This window comes from Beta vulgaris, chromosome 5 (assembly GCF_026745355.1).
Source record: "Beta vulgaris subsp. vulgaris cultivar EL10 chromosome 5, EL10.2, whole genome shotgun sequence".
NCBI classification, from domain to species: Eukaryota; Viridiplantae; Streptophyta; class Magnoliopsida; order Caryophyllales; family Amaranthaceae; genus Beta; species Beta vulgaris.
In genome coordinates this window covers 54,132,912-54,156,089 of record NC_079206.1, presented here as the reverse complement: position 1 = coordinate 54,156,089, position 23,178 = coordinate 54,132,912, and the positions used below count along the sequence as shown (strand labels likewise).

Genomic DNA, 23,178 nt, shown 5'->3' with positions numbered 1-23,178 from the left:
TTAGCGCATACCGGTGTGTTACCGATTTCACGGTTCGAGAAACGGTTCGTGGGCCTAGCGGGACGGCATGAGAATTTTTTTTTCAAAGTTATATAATCATTTATTATTGTTACATAAAATCTTTAATATTAATTAAAATATATACAATTATTAATAGGAAAAATTGACAAAAATAAGCCAACCTTTACCCGATCTTCCACATTTAAGCCACCATTTGATAATCCAGAGTTAATACAACCTTTATATCATTTAAACCAATATTAGGACAGGGGACTCTTGTTACCTGCTAACACAGGTTGCAGCAGGTTTGTTGTAATTAATTTTTTTTCCCATAATTAATTAACACCATTAACCCAACCTCACCACTTACCACAACATAAACCCAACCCCACCACCAACCACCGCCAACCATGTAACCCAGCCCCACCACCACTAACCTAGCCCTACCACCGTTGAAGCTAACCCCACCTACCACCAACCGAGTCACACCACCAACTATTAACCCAACCCCACCACAAACCCAGCCCCCCCAGCACCAAACCTAGCCCCACCACCCTGTCAATTTGTCCACCACCATTGTCAACCATCCCAAAACCACCCTAAAGCCTAAAACCCCCAGCCGGAAAACCATCCAAACCCCAGCCCAAAACCACCAAAACCCAACACAGACCCAAATCTGGAATCCACCATAGCCACCCAAACCCCTAGCCCGAAACCATTATTTTCCACCCACTGCACTAAGCCGAAATTACAAAGGAGAAGTCAGTGATGGTGGTGGTTGTGGTAGAAGAGAGATAATAAATTGATGGCAGTGGTTGGTGGTGGTGTCGGTGAATGAAGTGGGAGGAAAGAGACAAAGAAAGAGAGGAGATTAAGACGTGGTGGTGATGTCGAATGAAAGTGGGAGGAGGAGAGAGAGAAGGGGAGGAGATTAGAATAAAAAGGGAGGAGATTAATTAAAGAAAAAAGAAAAAAATCAAAATATTTTTCATCGGTTACGAACAAGTTACAGGTAATCTGACCTAAATTTGGCTTAAATGATGCAAAGGTTGTATTATTTCTGGATTTTCAAAAGGTTGACTTAAATGTGGAAGACCGGGTAAAGGTTGGCTTATTTTTGTCAATTTTTCCTTATTAATATTAATGAATAGTTTCATTATTTTTGAATTTGATTGAATTATAATATATGCAATTTGATTAAAATTTATACAATTTGATTAAAATATACACAATTTGGTAGAATAATTACTTAGGTTGGGTGGTCTGGTTCATGGGCTTGGTTGGACCTCTTTCGTGGACTGGGATGAACGATTTTAATAGCAGGCTTTCGTGGGCTTGGCTCAAAAATTTTGGCCCACAATCCACCTACCAATTATACGGTTCGAGTTGGGATGGACCGGACTTTTTGCTGGCTCAGCCCACACGACCCAAGAGGCGGTCTGAACGAGTTGGATTGGCCCGCACTGGTGGCCATCTCTACTCCTCAACCTTCTTTGGCAAACACGATCACCATCTCCACCTTATTGTGTATATGATGATGACCTTTTTTGTAAAATGTTTTTTGAAAAACTAGAAATCTAACCCTAGTTGTGAATTTGTGATGCTATGCTACATGTGTAACTCGTCAATTGTCATTGATCAATATTAATTGGATTACAATAATGTTAGTTCTAATATGATAAGAAAACCCAATAAAATAAGAAAACATATTAATTACAAAAAGATATCTTAAATCTAAGAGAATTTTATCATCTATCATTAACTATGAGAAAGGCTTGAATTAGAACCATTCTGAACATTTTATGTGCAGAATAATTTTTGGTGGTATATGCAGCAAAATCAATAGTATATTATTAAAGGTAGTAAATTTGTAAAAGCAATTGTATATCAAAACCCAACATATGACCTGATTATAGGTATGTTATATGTTTTTGGTATCAATACACAATTCTATTGTTTAATTGTATAATCCTTTTTTATATTAGAAATACTAATTTTTGTAATCTGAACAAAAAGATATATAAAACAATTTTGGAATAGAGAAAGTTCTACAACTAGCTACCATTTGTAAAAAAAATTAAGATGTAGAAGTATAATGTTAAGACTCACCACTAGATATAAGTTATAACCCCTCCACTTCCAATATATGCTCTTAATTTAGAATTTAATTTCATTTTGAGTCGTTTCTAAACATACTCCATTTTTTTTTGGGCCAATGAAGACCACTTTATCTATCTGGTCACATATGTAAATTTAAAAAAAAAAAAAAATTCTTCCTTCAACACAAATACACAATAGAACAATATGGGCCAAACTTAAAGAGATTGAAGAAGTACTTGACTTAGGATAGTGGAAACTGAGATACCAAAGCTTGATCATTGGATCTAGAGGTTGGAATTATTACTTCTCAACCAACAAGATAACTAGTAAGACAAAAACAGGCTAGATAGGTGGAACTAAATCAAATTAAAAAATCTTTGAGAAAATGATTATGTTTAGTGGACCGCCACTCTAGTAGTATTATTCATGGGTTACATCCCAAATGAGTAGTACTAGAATATAATATTAAGAAAATTGGAAAATACATCAACAAAGTCGCCTCCGTAGCATAGTGGTAGTGCGTTCGCTTCGTAAGCGAAAGGTCGCGAGTTCGATCCTCGCCGGGGGCTTTAGAGTTTTCTGTCTTTAATATAATTTTCCTTCGTTTCAAATTGTTTTTTTTTTATATTTGTTTGAATGTTTGTTTCCATGTTTGGTTATAAATAAACTAATCTTATGTGCATATTATGTATGTCAAAGCATATTAAATTGTCTTATATATATAATCGAAATAGAGATACGGTTATCTTAGTTTTTCTTTTTTTTTTTTAATGAAAGTAGGTAGTTAAGCTAGAGGTGATCAAATCAGCCTGACCCGATCCATTTTTTGGATTTGTGATGGGTTTTGGACAAGCCGAAAATGATTTTTTTTCCCCCTAAATTTCGGCCTACACCAATTTTGGCTTGAAATAGTGGACTTCAGGTATATAAATTTGGTCCCAATTTTGAGCCCGCTCGACTAATGGACAATTTCTTTAATAGATACAAGACCTGAACTCGGTCCGATCAATGGGCAAATTTTTTTGGACATGACCCTACCCGAACCCAGTCCATGATCACCTCTAAGGGTCTGTTCTCTTCGGCATAAAACAGCTGAACTGAACTGAACTGAACTTATCGGAGCTGAACTGAACTTATCAGAGCTGAACTGAACTGAACTGAACTGAACTGAATTGAATTGAATTAAATTACATTGAAATAAATTGAATGTAATTAATATATAAATAATATTTTAAACAATAATAATATGAATATTAAATAATAATTATAATGATAAGTAATAATAATGAATAATAATAATAGTAGTATTTTGAATATATTTAAATGATAGTTATAAATAAATAATATTAATAATCATAAATTAATAATAATAATAATTAATGATAATAATGATAATAATGATAATTAATAATAATTATTTTATATTTTTGTATTAATATATTAATACTTGACGATGATATATAATAACAATAATATCAAAGAAGTAAATTAATATTACTGTTTTAATAATTAGATTTAATAATATAAAAATATTTAGTAATAAAAATAATGATTGGGTTGGACCGCGAAAATTACATCATAAACGTCTTGACGCGATTTGATTGGTTTATGGGCTAAAAAAAGTGGGTTTATTTGTGCTTTGACCTAAACCATGTTCCTCCTAATAATAATAGTAATAATAATTAGTAAAGTTATAATAAAAAAATATATATATAGAAACAACAATAATAATACTTAATAGTAATGATATATATTTAAATAATAATAATAATAATAGTAATTAGTAAAATAATTATACCAACATAATAATAATATTTAACAAAATGGTTATAAAAGAATAGAGCTGAACTGAACTGAATTGAACTGAACTGATCTGAACTGAACTGAACTTATTGGAGCTGAACTGAACTTATTGGAGCTGAACTGAACTGAACTGAACTTATTGGAGCTGAACTGAACTGAACTGAACTGAAAATAAGCTGGGGAGAACAGGCCCTAAATTAACCTTTCTTTTTTTCCTTTTTCTATTTTTTGGTGTCCCCCATGTGTTACCTCATATAATAGAGATTTATATTATTATACTAGTATCGTATGGGCATATATATTTGTTGTTTTGTTTAGGGAACACATGTTAAGATGAAGGGCCCTGCTACACCAGAATCTCTAGCAAGTTAACTCGTTTTGGGTTTGCGGGTACACTTTGAAAGTGAAGGAATGATAACGAGAAACTCTCTATCAAAGTGTTCCTAGTACGGATCAAACACCTAACTTTGAGATTGGAGGCTCTTTCCTCACCACTACGCCAAATTTAGCTCGGTAATATAGGCATATATGAAAAATATACTACGCTGATCTACTCCTATGCCTTGTGACATAACTAAGCCATTATGTATGACTTTTGAGTATCAAGCTCCATATAGTGAATCTTAGACATCTACATCCATCACATTAATCATGCAGTACCGTCCACAAAATTTACAACTATACTATTTAATTTAAGTTGGAAGTTACAAAGTTTTCAACCTTTCAGCCTTTACCTACTTTAATTTGACTTGTGGATTATGCCACTTATCCTTTGTACGTCCCGTAAGACGGACCATCGGTTTAATGTCTGAAATTGGACAATAGAAGCTGGAGATAGCCAGATGGGGAGAAAATTCTAGGTGGTGATATTTAATTTTGGAAAATTTTACATGGTGAATTATTGAAATAGGATTACACAAGGTGAATCTATGTTATTATTTTTAAAAAAAAAGTAATATTAATGATTTTTTCCATCCAATTTCGTATTTAATCAATTTTTAAAACGTTTGAATCTAATTAATAAATACTCAATTAACTTTTTTTTTTTAAAAAAACCTAATTTAAACCACATTCCACCTCAGCCTCCTCTCCTGCTGCCATCCTAGCCTTGCCTCCCTCCCTTCCTTGGTAGCTACTACAACCACCTCCTCCCCTGTTGCCACCCCTTCCCCTCCCCTCCCCGACCCCCGAAACCAACTAACCGCCACCCCTTTCCTTCCCCTCCCCGACCCTCGAAACTATTCCCCCAACCATTACCACTCCTTCCCCTCCTCAACCCTCGAAACCAACCCCTCAACCACTGCCACCCCCTCTCTTCTCCTCCCTCACCCTCAAAACTTTCCCGTTGCTTTTGAATTTTTAGAAAGAGAGAGAGAAGGGGGCGGTTTCATGGGTATGGAGAGGGAGAGGAGGGGGCGGTTTCGACTGTGGGGTGGTTTCGGGTGAGGGAGGAGGGAGGAGGGAGGAGGGGGATGGGGTGGTTCCGACTGGGGGGTAGCTTCGAGGGTGAGGAAGGAAAGGGGTCGGGGTGGGAACAGGGGACGGGGTGGGGCTGAGGTGGGGGTTGGGTAGTTTAGATTTTTTTTAAAAGTTTTAATTTGAATCAAGTGTCTTAAAACTTAATTAACCTCAAAAATGGATGGAAAAAGTTATAAAAATGGATGGAAAAAATCATCAATGTCACTTTTCTTTGTAAAACAATACCATAGGGTCACGTTGTGTAATCTGGATTTCAAGAATTCACCATGTAGAATTTTTCAAAACTAAGGGTCACTACGTAAAATTTCCCAAATCATAAAGATAATGTTATGCACAAGCTTTAAAGATAGTTTAGTATTTTGACTAAGTCAAAACACTAATTAAAAAAATAGGAGTGTTTAATTAGGTAGTGGTATGATTAAACTTATACTGGTAGAAGTAGTGTTTCGTGTTTGTCAAAACCGAGATTTAATTTTGTAGTTTTTGGGATAGTGTTTAGTGGTGCGTAAAATTTATACTTATTCCGTTCTATAAATGAAACACTTACCATTATATACGGTTTCAAAATAAATGAAACATTACTCTATTAGGTACTTACTTTTCTCTATCCCTCTCTTCATAACATGGACGGTGGACCCCTCTTTTTCTTTCTCTTATCTCTCTCTCCTCCAAAATCCGACCCAATACCTTACATTTCATTTAACATATAATGCAGGAAGTACTATAGTTATGATTGAATTTTTGACTAGTTATTTGTAAACAGTTAATTTAATAGATTCTTTTATCGAACATCAATATTTTATACGGCTACTTTGATAGCTAACAATTACACACCAACCACTAACAGCTACTCCCTCCGTTTCCTAAAGATCTTCCTTCTTTTCGTTAAGTGCGTTTCCAAAAGATCTTCCCTCTTTTACTTTATTCCTTATTTGGAATTTTTTATCCCCTTTTTACCCTCTCATGTCCCTATCATATGGTCTACCATTACATTATTAATTCAATTTTACTCCATTTCTCTCTCCTACTTTAACCCATTTTTATTTGTTTATTTATTTTAACCCCTTTCTATCTCCTACTTTACCCACTTCACACCCCCACACAAATAGATCCTCCTTGGTATTTGTAGGAACAGTAACAAGGAAGATCTTTAGGAAACGGAGGTAGTACTAGCACATCTAACAATTATTCATTATGAAATTAACAGTAAAATAAAGATATCATAATATCTTTAGGATATAGTATTATCTTAGGAATATTTTCAATAAGAGTTTACTTAGTATTAAGAATACGATATATTTTAGATATTTCCTAGTAGGAGTCCCTTTGTATTCAGATCAAATAATATGTACATAAATCCTTCTCACCCCTCTTATTTTAAAATTCTTTTCATTGGATCTAGAATATATATATATATATATATATATATATATATATATATATATATATATATATTAATGGTCCATTCGTTTTTAATTTTTTATTATATATATTATTTTCAAAAAATATAAGAAAAATTTATAAAATATTGAAAAAGTTCCAATAATAATGTAAACATGAGAATAAGTAAAGAGAATTTAAGAAAAAATTGTATCCATTGAAATACATTATAATCAAGGTAACAATATGTAGTTTAATGTGTGATTTTTTTTTTTTGATAATTCATTTGAATTTTATTAATGATATGGGAGAAAGAAGAGCTCAACTGGTCGCTAGGTATTCCTTCTCAGAAGAAGGAAACTTTTATAGTGATACCGCACCCAATGACGAGGAGGTTTTCGAACTCAAAGAATAACACACAGTCCATTACAAATATGAATCTGGCTCCTCATTGAGCTTACAATCACTGGTATTTTACCACTATAGAACATGCACCCTACTAGTCACCTTGAGTTGCTTCACCCTCCCTGCTGCCCATATCATGACAAGAGACTTGGTACACTTCTGGGCAAACTACAACCATACTATGAATTCTGACTTGCGGCGAAGCCCTTGCTTGGCAAGGGAGTCAGCCACATAATTTGTGCTCTAGGATTTGTGGCTGATTTCGATGGTTTGGTTGCTTTTGAGAGCGTTTCTTATGATATTCAAGTGAAAGTTCATATTCCATGGCCCTCCTCCTTCACTGTTACTCCATTGTACTGCATTTGCCGAATCAAATTCTATGATCAACTTTGCATATTTGGAGATGTTTATTGATAGTGAGATTTTTATGGCTCAGTGAATTGCTAAAATTGCAGCATTATTGATTTCCATGCGCGGAATTGGGGATGAGAAAAGGCACTTGAAGTTTCCATGATTATCTCGAAGCACACCGCCAATCGCAAGAATTTACTTCAGTGGGGTTGAAGAAAGCGTCCACATTTCACTTTATGCAATTCTCATCCGGTGGGCTCCATACTGCTGGTTCGCTTGGCTGCTGCAGCAATGCTTTACTAGTTGCGCCTGCGTTCCATAGGAGACAAGAGGGGTTTCTTTGGATGTCAATTAGAGAATAAGGAAAGTCTTTAATCCGTCCTGATATCCACCATCCAAGACGAATAAGGAGAATTAAATCTTTGAAATCCTTGATGGATACTGATGTATTTCCAAAAATTCGGAGGTTTCTTTCTTTCTAGACAGACCACACGATAATGAAGAATATGGTAGACCATACCTTTTTGAAGAATATATTTTTCGAAGGGTAGAGCCATTGCCGAAATGCTTTTTTAAGAGAATTTGGAAATACCCATTGAATGTGCCAAAACTCAAGCCACCACTTCCATACCTGTTGAGAGAAAATACAGTGAAGAAGAAGATGATCGCTAGTCTCGGAGGAGCTTGAGCAGAGAGAGTAGAGAGGGTCATTTGAGGATGAGGAGTTGGAATCGGTGTTGTCTAGGTTGTTGCCGTTGTTGTTATGGTTGTTTCCCGCAGTATTACCATCATCCTCTAGGTCTTCTTCTTGCTCTGCGGGGAGTGTGATCTCGGATGGACTGTCTCCTTCTTCGTCCCTTTCCCATGAGTAATTAACCAAGTTAATGCACATAGTTCTATTTCTCCACTCTTTTTAACCCTATTAGCTTATTAGTCAATAGTGGGTGGTAAGACTGGGATGTGTAAAAGGGACCCGCTCTTCTCCCTACATTCTCCATGACTATTTTAAAGTGTTTCTGAGCTGTTTCAATTGGCATTCTGCATTTTGATCTTCTGTGGCCTATACGCCCGCATTTGTTACAGTAGACGAAGACTCCTTCATATCTAAAGTCCACCCAGTCTGGCTCTCCACTATGATAATCTAGGAAGAACCCTGTGATGAGAGTATTATTTGTAGCGATGACAACTTTTGCTCTAAGATAGTCTTTGAAACCTTAGGATGTGGACGGATTATCGAAGTAAAGGACTTTCCCTACTCTTTCGAGTGCTCTTCTAGCTAATTGTGGCTTGTTGTAAATAAGCAGTAGGCCCTCTACTCTAATCCATATTGGTGATTGGGTGAAAGTGAAGGATTGGAAGGAAGCTCTCGGTTTACATTTTGTGAACAAGAAAAGAGCTCCATCAAAGCAAGCAGACCCTAGAGCCTCTAGGTTATCTCTATCTCTAACATCTAAGCAGAAGAAAAAGAAGAGTTTACCATTTTTTTTGATAGAGATGTCATCATGAGTTATCCACTTGAGGTACACCAAATCCCATATGTCCCGCTCCTTGAAGTCGCAGTAGTCTTTTGCTTTGTCGACTATGGCGTTTAGAAGTAATGTCTTCTGGGGATATATCACCTTCAAGAGGTCTGATCACAGGCCCCATTTTTCGCATTGTGTTTTTGTTGCCATTCATAAGGTTGATTGTAGGGGAGAAGGGGTTCATTATTATAAGGGTTTAGATGGGCAGGGATTTGGAGATGAGGAGAAACGGGGGTAGTGAAGAGAGGGACATGGTTCTAGGTTACTTTATTTTGCTGATCTTTCTCAATTATTAAGTAAGAGAGGCTCCCTTTTAGAGAGAAAAAAAATGGGTATAATTGTTGCTTTAATAGGATTTTAATTCATGTACCAGTTGCTTCTGAGTTATAAGTTATAACAGCTATCTCCAATACTTGAAAATAGATGTTTATCTCTATCGAAAAAAGTTTATTACTGCGCCTAACTAATGAGCCATTTGAAGCCGACTCGTGTAAACAGAATATGGAGATCTATATAATGTAATTAGGGTGAGCATAGAAACTGGGTATTTCGGTTCGAAACTCAGAACCGATTGGACCCGTTGGGTCTGGAATTGTAATTGGTCTTGCTGTGATTGGGTCTGGAATTGTAATTGGTCCTGCTGTGATTGGGTCTGGGTCCAAATTTGAAGACCCGATTGTAAATGGTTCCAATTATGGGTAGTAAAACTTTGGACCCGATACCCATTGGATACTTGACGAAACCAGGTCTCGGACTAAATACCTAGTGGAATTTTTTATGTATGATGAATAATTTAGTCTTAAAACTTATTAGCTCGTCAATATAAGTTTGGTTGAAATATCAAGGAATACTAATACATATATGATATCGTTCTTATTTTAGCCTTTATTAAACTTAACAATAAAACAATTTAGCTTTTGAATGGTAATTTCCATGAACTGATGTGGTTATTTTGAATGATCGAAGGGGGGTGAATGAATAAATTCCCACGTTTTAAGGGTATTAAAAAAATTTCATTGCCTCCATTTTTCCCACTTCATGTCAACCAAACAACTGCCCAAATTAGAAAATCATGAAAATTTTCATTGCTTATATTATTTTTGGTATATTAAATAAACACTTAGTTCAATTTAGTTCAGTGCAAGTACCAAGTATTAGCTATTTTAGCCACAAAATCTTAACGCATTAGCTAATTTAAAATTGAATCTCTATCAAACTATCATCACTTCGTTACATTTATAGGAAAAAAAGAGTAACATTATACACCACATCCATCAATTATAATGGGGTTGACTAAGTTCCATACCGGTCCTAAGGAACCGCTAAAGACTGTTATGATCAATTCATTTACGATAGGGTCATTTACTACGTCATACAGGCTTTATCAGGATACCTTGATGGTACTCTTAACTTGGCCATTCTCATATGGGATTGGGTCTGATCTAATGTTTATCTAATGTGCCTATAGGCCGGAAGATAAGTATGAAAAAGGATAGAATTGTATCCAACCAATAGGAGCAGAATCCTACCTTAGCAAGGACACTGCCGGCTCCTATAACTACCCTTCATCTGATACGTTCACATACATTGTTACATTCTATCTGAGATATACCGGCTATTACAGTTTACGTGTTCTATCTTGCAGAATATCAAACCGGCTTATACATTCGAAAGATATCGGTTCACTCCAATACATTTATTTCATACCGGAACATCAAAAATATTGTAATTGGAAAACGTAGAATGAACACCTTGAGTCAAATCCTCAAAGGACAATTTAAGAAGCAAATTTTCTTTTTGACGCGAAAGCAAATCTTCTTTGATATTGAATTATTGATAAGATCATTTTCTTTCTGATTTGGTCCCAAACGAACTAGAAAAGGACAAAAATAAATGCATTTCGAAGTTTTAGTGGCCCTTTTGTTTACGTGGCTAATGTTAGGGCATAGCGAAGTGGATCAAACCTGGACGGTCTACTGAAGATTCAACTTGGACCTAAAAATGAAAATCCAAAACCTCCACCCCCCCCCAAAAAAAATGAAAATCTAAAGTTAATTAGTTGTTTATAATTTATGAACTAGTTATTATATTCGGGTTACGTTTCGGGTAATATCTTTCATTTATGAATATTTTACTTTGAAATAATAACATAAAGTATTACTTGGTTTAGTGGTTATTGGATCAAATCATACATGATGCATTTTCTATTTCTTTCAGTGTATGTAGATTACATAGCATAAAATACTCCAAGTGAAGACGCCACGTGACCTTGCTTATGAACGGTTTTTAATATATTAGTATAGATATAAATTATCAGTTTATTGGGATTCAACCGAAGATATTTTAGCCAAACTAGTGAGTGTCCCGGACAATGCCCCGTGTTGTTACTTTTGTAACTTTTTGTCAAGTAAGGAAAAATTGACATAATGACATGATAAGTAATTGCATGATTTTTGAAAAATAAATCCTCAAAAGTTTGGGGATGAAAGCAATAGCTTAACTCTATACAAGGTTGGACTAAGAGTTTATGTCTATAATAGTCTCTTGTTATTGTCATAAGAAGGTTAGGTATCTAACTACTTGTGCAAATCTTTTAATGAGATATTATTATAAGATCTTATGATATTTTATTTTGAAATAAAAAACAATGGTGTTATGGTGGATTAATAGTTAAGCTTTCACTTTTCATTTCAAAGGTCACATGTTCAATACCTTGTAGTACTACATAACACTGTTTTTTTAATTGAGGGTTTTACTTGAAAATAAAGGATTTACATTAGAGTTTTAGAAGAGAGTGCCATGTGATACATAAACTTTTTTAGGAACACCTTTTAATAAATTACTATATATATTAAGATTTTGGGTTAAATTAACACATTTCTAGTTTAAACGGATAGATATTAGGGTTAAACTAATACTCAGTATGTTGGATTAAACAAATACATGTTCGGGTTAAGTTAATAGATTTATAACTTAAACTAATATATGTCAGGCTTAAACTGACAACTGTCTCAGTGATATCTACTTGGATTGAGACGGTGTTACATAAGACTTTTCGATATATATATATATATATATATATATATATATATATATAAATAAGAATTGTGATTCTGCCACATATACCTCCCCTCCCAAACAATGACACAAAGTAAACATTAAAAATGTGTTAAAAGCTTCATTTGATATACAAATAAATTAAAGACACTAACCCTCAAATCTACAATTCTATATTGGTCTTTATGGAAAAAAAGTATGTAAAGATAATATAACATACACCTCATAATTATCGAATTTAGTAACTGGTAAACAAATAGGAAACTCATAATTACATATTTTATTATCCTAAAATGACAATTTCATATCTTAAAACACAAAACTAAATAATTTAATAAAATAAATTTATGATCAATCTTATTTTTAAAGAATGATGACTCCTTTAATCTCTTGCATAAAAACCTGTTTTTTTTTTTTTTCAAATGACTATCAATCGTATGTTAAGCTTATATCATCATGTTTAATTAAAATTTTGTCTGTATTTAATTTGGTAGACCAGTATAAAATGGATACAGTACAAGTGCTTTTGCCTACAATTCTACAAGTGTGTATTAAATTGCATTGACTATCGAAAAGTTTTAGTTTGACTTTATCAAAAATAAATAAATAAAGATTTTAATTTGGTGATTGCCCCGATAAATTAGGATTCAATTTTCTTAGTAATGGAAGATGACCAATCGGTTCAACTTAATCTATTACACTACTACTACAAACTATCACAAAATGTGATGCTCTAAAATTATCTTATAATGATATAAAAATCTAACCTCACACATTAATAAATAAAATAAACGGGATTTTTGAGCCAACAACTAGTTCCTATTCAAAATCCTCTATAGAAGCTGACAATAATAACTAAAATAATTTATCATGTATGTAGACAATTTCCTCACGCATTTATCTGAAAATCGGTGTGAACCATAAACACACAAACAAGATCGTAAAATGGCTCAGTGAGCCAAGACTTAGAAATACGGATACGTACAAGATTGCAAGCTAAGTGAGTCAATTAGCTGTGTGGAAAAGTTTGCTTTGAAGATTTCCATATTGGTAGCTTTAACTCAAGATAGATACTGATCAAGCCTCCAGCGTCTAAGTATTTTTTTCTTGAATCTGTAGGGTGTTTACCAAATTGTGGCCGGGTAGTAATGGAAATTTTTCACACACACAAAAAAAAAAATCTTCACGCATGTTCTGATTTTATAGAAGTAGTTTGTGAGAATATATCGATAGTTTCCAATAGTCTATACTCTATTGGGTCGTTTGGTTCAAGATATGAAATGGAAAGGGAATGGATACAAATAGAGGAGGGAAATGGTAACAAAGATGGTTACCTTTATTGAGTGTTTGGTTCAAGTCAATAAATGAAAAGGAAGGGTACGGTAACCATTAACTTCAAGTAATGGATTTTGTTACTTGAGGGGGAGGGAAGGTAACAAATTGGGGGAATCCATTACCATCAAGTAATGGTAAGGGATTGATGAGGGGTTGAACCAAACAAGAAGAAAGGGAATCGGTAATTGATTCCGTTTTTTGAAACCCAAAAATAGTGAACCGAACGACCATTATGACTAGTAGAGATATAAAAATAGAAGGAGAAGTTTAATATAGATATATCCAGACTATAGGTGATGTGAACTAAAATACATTAAATAATTCCGGCTAGAAAAAAAATTCCAGCTATAGTTACAGGTATGATATAAAAAATAACCAGCACATAGATTTTTATAACATATTACCTTCATTTCATAATATCGCAACATATGAAAAATAACACATGAAAGAAGAAGAAGGAAAGAGCTTTGAAACATGACCCTTGTGATTAACAACAAATTATAACTTTCTTTGTATAAAACATTTACCCGCAAATCAAAAGTTGCAAGGATACTAAAATAACCCAAAAAAACTACATACTGTTGCAAGTAATAAGAGACTGAAATATGTATTGACTTTATCTTCTAGCATGTGTATGTCTAGCCTAATTACTTAATAATCGAATTCCTCTTCTGGTGTCATCTAATACACTTTTGTTAAAATAATATAAAGTTTAGATGTATTTTTGTTTTTTTCACCCTTAGTTTGACCAATTTTCAAATTACATGTCTAACCTAGGCACAACTTATACAGCTGCTTGTGACTTTGCATTCCTCATATATATTAGTCATATACACGGCATATTTTTGTGCCCTAAGCGCTTAATGCAAAAAAAAGCAGGGTTGTAACATATACGTTACCTATATTCAAGAGTAGGGTTTACAAATCTACCGATTAATATAGAATCCCTTTTGTAATTTATGATCAAATCAGTCAAATGTCTTGCCTCTATGCATGCCCATGTTATTTTAACTGCTAATTACTACTTTTCTTTTTCTCTCCAAAGGGTTACAAAACCCATGCTGAAACCAAAAAATTTAACATCTACGTCATGACATATAGTTAGCCGACATAATAAGTTCAATGACATGCAGTTATGCTCTATGCTCATACAGTCATACTTTTGAAATATGGTGATGATATGACACAAACTCAAAATCTAACCATGTCCTTGGTACCACCAATGGTAGCTTCGTGGAGATCATAATTCACCAATCTGCATTTTTTTTAGTAGCAAAGACCCGTAAAAATTTTAATATTATTATTATATGATGGTTATATTCTAGTGTCTTGAGGGTTATCTCCACCTCAGTAGGAGGTCAAATGGGACTCTAACAAGGCAAATTTTGCATTTCTACAAATTAGAGGTAAAAATTGATATCGTATATAGTTTAATGGGTAGTACAACTCTATACCGATTAAAGTCACTTTTTATATTATTAAAATTATTGTCATAAGTGGTTGAATAGGTACTATCATGGATAGAGATGGCAATATCCAGTGGACCACCCGATCACCCGGTCCATCCGTCTTAATGGACGGGTGAAAAACCCGGTTTAAACAGCTGGTGAACGGGTGACGGATTAACGGATGCGGGTGATGGATCGGATTCGGGTGGACAATTTTCATCCATCACCCGACCCGTTAATCCGACCCATCACCCGTTTATTTAGAAAAAAACATTTTTTAGGTTCAATCCTCAATGCCTAGCTAAATGTCCAAATCTAAAAGCCCAATGCCCAACCTAATTTTCCTAAATTCTGTATTCGAATTACTGTGATTTTGAACTTAATTTGAATTGTGGTTGTGGATCTATGATTTTGTCGGTTGAAACTTTATTATTCTGAAATTTTATGGTTAGCATTATTTTGAGGTAATTTCACCCGATTATAACCCGATCCATCCGTTCACCCGAAAGTAAATGGATGGATGGATCCGGGTGGTGATTTTTCCGGGTGATGGATGGATCGGGTGGTGCAGATGGTAGCAGGTGATGGATGCGGGTGATGCTCCACCCGCCCCGAACCCGATCCATTTACATCTCTAATCATGGAGTACTAATTAAACCACAACTTTTAAAAACCAATCTAACACTTTCTAAGTACCAATTCAATAATTTAGATATTGGTACCATTAAAGACTTATGGCCCGTTTCATAGTCGTTAATAAATTGCGGTAATGGGAATGAGTTTTAAGTAATAATTTTATTAGGGAAGCATCATTAAAATCTCCATGGGGAGGCATTTTTTCTCCATGGGCAAGCAATCTCACCCCTAAACTTGTGTTTTTGTCTCCAAGGGGAAGCAATTTTCATTACCACCTACAAGGTGGTATTGGATGGGAATGAAAATTCAAGAAGAAAAGTAGACACTTTAGGATAAATTAGCATTACCATGGGAATGCACACTGATATTTTTCACAAATTTACCCACAAATTCATTCCCATTACCACCATTTATGACCAACTACCAAACGGGCCGTTAGAGTCAAATTTGTAGTATTCTCCCCATTTCTGATTGATATTGTTGGTTTAACTTATACATTTGCCCATTTACCAATGCACATTTTTAACTAGAAATATCTCTAATTATGTATTTTGTAAAAATTATAAAAATTTGATATTGCCAAAGTACTAATTGAGATGAATAAAACAAGATCCCACATAATTATGTATCTTTTATATATAAAAAATAATCTAGAAGATTTTATGTTCTTCCAATTAGGCCCCGTTTGGTAGAGCGTAAAACGTTTTTCTGGAAAACTGTTTTCCTCCATTTTCAGTTTTACATTGTTTGGTTGGCAAAAGAGTGTAAAATCATTTTCCCTTGGGGTAAAATTACTCTCCCGATGATGGAAAACCATTTTCCTTTCAAAATGAAGGGAAAACTATTTTCCTTATCTCTCTTATACACTTTTCTCACCACCTCCTTACTTTCCCTTTCATTTTCCTTTCATTTCATCATTTTCCTTACATGAAACCAAACAACGGAAAACTAATTTTGGAATTGTGTTTTCCATTGTAAATTGTTTTCCATGAAAATCATTTTACACTGAAAATGTTTTACGCCCTACCAAACGGAGCCTTAGTGTCAAGATTCTAACTAAGTACATAGGACCAAGGGAGTACTATAAAACATTTGTTATGATTACCGCAAGAAGTATTAATTTAACAACTTTTGGTACCAATGTGGGTGTTAATAATGGACTCCCACGGTTATAGATGAGGACTTCCATTATTCTCCTATTGTCTCTAGCTATATCCTCATTGAGTTTGAACATTAACTCACTTTTGAAAGGTTTTTAAGGTACATTATCTCTTAAAAAAGCTCATATCTATTTTATATATATTAGTCATATACTACATCCGTTTTCTAAAGATCTTCCTTGTTACTGTTCCTATATAACTATGTATCTTGAAATTACCGTACACATTAAAACAAACAAGATTCCGCATAATATGTTTATTGTTATTATTAAGGGTCAAAGTAGATGCATTTAACCTGAAAAAACTAGAAGCCTCAATTAGAAACTGAAGAAGTACACTCAAAAATTGATTGGTACTGCTCTTTGGGGTGAAGCATGAAAGTGCTCTAACAATGTTTTTAGGTTTAGGGAAACAAAATGATGACATAAAAAGCAAAAGGAAAAACTGATCAAAAGTTATACTTTCAGAATTATTGATGTCTAGTTAGCAATAATAACTTAACTTGTACAGTACAAAGGAAATAAAAAAGGAATAAGGTTAGAAGAGTAAGAGAGAGAGAAGAACATGTGACATTTACATAGTTTTTAATTTGTTTTTTTATAGAAGACATTTACATAGTTGGCTTTCTATGAAATTAGTATATATTTTCTCCCATCTTTTTCTATTACAACAATAAAGGTTTTATATTATTCACTCACCATCCTTTTACTATTTATTGTAATTTTTATAGAAGGAAAGATATAGTCGTTCAGGGTCTTTTTAGATTTGTCTCGATATATAGATTTAAAATATCAATTTGTTTATAATTTTTAATAAAAAGTAATTAAAATATTAATAATTACAGTTTTGCATTAAAAATGTAGAAACTCAATTGTTGCAACAGAAAAAGAACAGAAGTAGTATAGATCAATATAAATGTAAACAAGATAAAAAGAAAGTTTTATAATTAAGAGAAGTGCATTTGTATATATACGCATCAAAAGATTGTGGTTAAACTGTTTTCTTTAATAAGGGGAAGACTTTGTAGTCTTTTCAATAATGCTTTCAATTAAATTCACTGTCACAGTAAGCTAATGCGAGATTCTTTTACACAAAACTTACTCTCATCGTAGTTAAGTAGAAATGTTATTTATGACAAAAAATAAGAACCAAAAAATGTTGATGGCAGCAAGACTAGAATTGTTTTGTTGCTTAAGATTTGAAAAATAATCTTGCACCCAGGATGCCAGAGAAAAAGCTTAATGGAGAGTATGATGAAGAGATTATTGTCAAAAGAAATAGTAGTAAGTTTGTGGTTTCAAACCAAACTCAAGGAACGGAGTTTATTACCCTAATATGTAATTTAGAAAGAATAATGTAAAAATTAGAAACTTTCAAAAGTTTTCAGTTTTCACCCTGCGGTTTCACCTAATTTCGAGCACAAATAATCTCTATTATATAAATCAAGGGGAGTTATGATATCCCTTCTTGAAAAAACTTTTATACCCTTAATTTCATAAAAAAATAATAAAGAAAAAATTTTCTTAACTCTTTCCTCATTTACAAATATGGATAATAAGAAAAGTTCTATAATACTAAAAATTAAATACATAAAAATATGTGAAAAGAAACTCACAATTGAAAATATAAACTAAGACTAGATCAATTTAACAATTATAAAAGCATAGATTGACATATATTCTTACTGTCAATTTATAATTTCAAATAACATTCAGTAACAAATCATAAAAAAATAGAAAAACTTGGAGAATATTCATTTTTGTTATATTTTTGGGCTCACAATTAGTTGCGATAATAAATAATTAAAGAGATAAATATACATCATCAGATAATATCAATTTATAATTTTTTTATTGAAGTACTACTCATTATAGTATGTCTAAAAATCTCAACTCGCCATTGAAATTAAATTAAACTAATACTCATAATGAAATACGCCTATAATATATATGTATGTATTTTTAAATAAATAACATAGCCTAGATCATCGTTTAAAAAGGAGAGTTGTTGAATTATCTACCAAATACAAGATAACATATCCTACTTCAACATAGTCCTTTATCGAAAACATTACTCTTTACTCTAGAGCAATGCTAATAAAAAAAATTGTAACGTCCATTAATATTCACCATAAATATCACACTCGATCTCAAGTTAGCTTTTAATACTATTTGATGTTACTATTAATATTAATATACTGTCGCACACATCGTGTGCATATAGTGCTATTAGGTATTTATACAAGCAAATCAAAAATATATTGAACAAATTGTTTATGTATATATCAGTTCTAAACCCCGAATAAATGAAAAACATAAGCAATCAACAAAAAGTTTGCATTAAACTCTTCATGTTGCAAGCCCTTTAATTTTGCTGGAATCTTCAACTGTAAGGTCATAAACTATATGAACACCATAATGTTTGACACGGACGCTTACTTCCATATTCAAATCACTCAAGTATATTGTAAATATAGACTATAGTTTAGTTATTTTTGTGTGAGACAATTGTATAATAAGACGGTTATGTTTGGGAATATAAGTTGAAATAGAGCTGAAACTGATAAGGTGATTAAAAGGAGCTTAACTGATAAGGTAGCTGAAAATTTTAGCATTTTAAATTGAGATGCTATATTTCTAGCAACACAAGTTAAATTTTGAGCTTAAATTTTATTTTAACTCTTATCTCCAAATACGACTATTTATCTTAGGTGACTTAAACTTTTAACACTTTCTCATTTAAGGTGAAGTAAATGTGTTGCAAAACAGAGCCGACATGTATGACTAGAATTGACTTTTGGAGTAATTAACTAGCAAATTGTGGGTTTCGCACCGAAAAAAATAGCAAATTTTGGGGTGACATATATGGCATGAGAATGTTTTACATAAGAATTTCCCTTTTTATTTTACACTTTCTTAACACAGTTGTTTAAATAGCTTATGTTCGATATAAGATACTTCATGTGTCTAGTTATTAAACTTACTACCTTCGCCTCTAACTGTACTTGTTCTCTTTGACTGATTTTGTTTATTTTTGGAATTTGTTTTATTCGTCACAAAAAGGTCAAACTCATTCACCTAATCAGTATACAGAGTTTGAACAACAAAAGTCAAGCCAGTCAAAAGTGTTTATCTTGACTTAAAATTGATGATATGTTTTTTTAGGGGAAAAAAAAAAAGGAACAAAATGCACGGACAAACTAAAACTCAACTTGACTTGATTTAATTTTTTATAGCATCCCCATGTTTTATTTCTTCATTTGGCATGTATGAAGCCTAGTATATTTTTTTATGGTGAAAAAAAAGCCTAGTATATACACTTATGGGGTTTCACTTGCACCTGTGCAGCTGTGCTATATCCCATTGGGGTAATTTAACTTATGGTACTATTCCCTTAATATAGGTCTTGGACTTCTTCTCCTTATTTTCTAAAAACATAAAAGAAGTAAATATTGTCTTGACATCATTAATTACTCAGCTTATTATTATAAGAAAATATTGTCTAAAATACATGACCTGAATCATCTATGTATGACATTGTAAGAGAGAAGCTCATTTTGACCTATAATATATTATATATTCTTGTGTCACAATTTGATGAAACATGTCTACAAGTACAAAAGTTTTTTTTAATGTAAGTTACAATGATCAAATATAAAACTTACTTGTATCAAGAGTCTTGGCAGCATAGGATTGAGTTGCTTCTCATATCTTCAAACACAAATCTTAGCTAGCTGTGCATATAATGTAGCTAGTGTAGTCTTCCTACCAAATCTCATGAGATAATAACCATGATCAATTGCGACAACGAATGGCTTCTTTTTTCTTTCCCAAGGGGAACAAAATCAGAAGCAAGAAGCGAGAAACCATTAACCACTATTGATTCTCATGATTCGCGTTCCCATTTGATCGATCTCACAACAAATTGGGGAGCATTATGATGATATCATAATTCAATTCCCTGAGGATTGTTTCCAAGGATTATGGCTATTCTTTCCTTGACTATCTTCATCATCACCTTGTTGCATATGAGGGTCATGATTATTCATACTTGGGTTGAAGCTAGGTTTCATATCCAATCCACTAGAGTTGTGGAAATTAGACGAAGAGAAAGGATTGTTTGAGAAAGGGAAACGACTAAATTGTCGCATGTCATTCTCTAATTGATGTTGATGACTATTATTCATGAACGAGGAATGATGATGTTGAGGGAAGAATGATGTCGTTGTCATGGAAGGATATAGAAACAATTGAGACATCGAAGATAGAGATAACGAAGATGGAGGTAATTGTTGTGGAGTCGAGCTTGTTTGAGAAGAACCTTGATTATGGTGATCATTATGATGAGAAGAAGAAAGTCCAAGGCTTCCTAATTGTGTCAAGGATAAATTTGAAGGTTCCAAATGATAATAATTTAACATAGGATTATTGCTCAAAAAGGAAGGTTGTTGTGGAGGTAGAATACTAGTACTATTGTTATTATTATTAGCACTTGCAATTGGGAACAAATTTTGAGCCAAAACTTGAGATGTACCTTGATGATCTACTCCTTTTTGTTTGGATCTCATCATTGCATTTGAATCCCAATACTTCAATTTTGCAACTATAGATTCATCCTCTTCATCCACATCCACATCTTGAGTAGCACTGTTAATGTTGATACCAACTTCTTTCCTAGAAGATAACAAATTTGCATCAAAAAATGGTGTAGTAGAAGAAAATGGAACTCCATATCCTTGAGAAGGAGCAAAAGTTCCCGGTATAACAGGCAAGGGTGGGAGCTTGTCAATGTCATGTTTAGTGGTATCGAGTAACCAATCGATGACTTTGCTTGGTTGGCTTAAGCCCAGCCTATCTTGGAGGTCATATAGCTGAATTGCAGTTGGTACAGACAGCCTAATCCTTCTATCTCTCAATCCTTTGATGGTGCAAACTTTGCTGTGTCGATCTTTGCCTCCAAAGGTACGCGAAACTCTAACTATTCTTGGATTCTTGAATCCTGATGACCATTGCCTTGAATTACTACTTGAAGAAGCTGCTAAACTTGATTTGGTGGACTCTCCTACTTCTTGCTTTGTATTGTATACATGAGCACCCTCGTCTTTGTCTCTCAAACTCGTCATTTATCTATCTATCTATGTATCTATCTATCTTTGAATACGCTTTTTCATCATAATAATGCTGCCAAACAAAAATGAAATAAGATAAGATAAAAGGGGAAGAAAATAAACAAAGAAATGATAGATGTATTTGGAATTTGCAACTAAATTCAATGAAAGATCTAAGAATTTACAAGGATTTTATAAACTTTTTGATGAATTTCACAATCTGCAAAGTTTTTGCTTTGAGAATTAGTAATTAGGGTTTATATTATGGAAGGTAACTCATCAGTAAACAAAGATGAAAAGAGAAAACATAGATATATGTATCTAATACAGAAGAATTAACAAAGATAAATTCATGTTCAATTGTTCATGCTTCAAATGAGAAAAATTAGGAATCCAGTAGATGGACTTACATATAATCTATAAGCTATGCACTTGAAGCTGATGATGACAAGTTATAATCTCAATGAATCTCAAGTTTATTGGAGAAAATGGAAGACATTGTGACTTGTGATGAAAAGAAGGGAAAAAAAATATACTTTGAAGAGCAAGCTTCAAACTTGCTGGAAGTTTGTTGATGAAATAGGTAGCAGGAATGAAGTGAAGTTCATGTAATTATATATGTGCGAGCTGAGGCAAAGAAGATCAGAGGTTTCTAAAGCTGCAAAATATTCCTATCAATGTGCAAAGAACGAGAGTCATGATGAGGTGGTAATTATTCAAGAAAATCATGCTCTTGTGTAAAGCTAAGGAGAAGATGCCTAAAATTTCTTTTACCACGTCCTAAAAGGAAAAGGAATGGCATACATACCTACCATGTGGCAAGTGGTGTCTACAATGACACGCGAGCTTAGCTTATTACTACTACACAATCCCCCTAGCTCCTTTGTATTCTTGTACGCGCTTATTATGTAATATGCTTAAAATACTGATATGTTATACTGGCCTAGTAGCATTGAACATTGAATAATACTTTCACTAGTTCTTATTCATTAGTTGCAACACTTTCTTTATGCAGATCAAATTTTTACTATACATAGTCACTAATGTACGTATAAAAAGATATACTATCATATGAGATACTGTTTAACCTGTCTTATAATATATTTTCGTATAATAAGCCTTTTTCTATTTTCTACTGATACATAATTGAAGACATCATAACCAAAATTGTACGTCTTTGTAGACTGTGAAAAAGCAAACGTAGCAACTAATAGATCAAAATACATGACAAATGCATGTTAAGCTAAATATTGATAGGAAACTATAAGAAGTATAAGCTTTTCATACACTTATATGTATACCTTGTATGTCTTATTTAGACATACATGGTTCACATTCTATGATTGTTGATTGATTATAAGAGATGAGGGAAGAATGCTGAGCTTTCGACTAGG

General features: G+C 33.2%; 1 protein-coding gene and 1 non-coding gene across 3 annotated transcripts; one reads left to right on the top strand and one right to left on the bottom strand.

Moving 5' to 3' along the window:
• Positions 1–2,597: 2,597 nt before the first annotated feature.
• On the top strand, positions 2,598–2,669 carry TRNAT-CGU (transfer RNA threonine (anticodon CGU)). The gene has a single exon. It is a non-coding gene; the product is annotated as a tRNA-Thr (tRNA).
• A 17,459-nt stretch (positions 2,670–20,128) lies between these two features.
• On the bottom strand, positions 20,129–22,610 carry LOC104907910 (transcription factor TCP17). Of its 2 annotated transcripts, none has more exons than XM_048644367.2 (2): positions 22,321–22,610; positions 20,129–21,857 (listed from the first exon to the last, which is right to left on the bottom strand). In XM_048644367.2, the coding sequence occupies exon 2, from the start codon at positions 21,797–21,799 to the stop codon at positions 20,630–20,632; it is 1,170 nt and encodes a 389-aa protein (XP_048500324.1). In that variant the 5' UTR covers positions 21,800–21,857; positions 22,321–22,610; the 3' UTR covers positions 20,129–20,629. The 2 variants fall into 2 exon arrangements, with proteins under 2 accessions (XP_048500324.1, XP_010695237.2); XM_010696935.4 differs by having other exon boundaries at positions 22,195–22,609.
• Between the last annotated feature and the right edge of the window lie 568 nt (positions 22,611–23,178).

Excerpts from the sequence above, each read along its gene's own strand:
- LOC104907910 (XM_048644367.2), bottom strand. The coding sequence starts at position 21,799 with ATGACGAGTTTGAGAGACAAAGACGAGGGTGCTCATGTATACAATACA.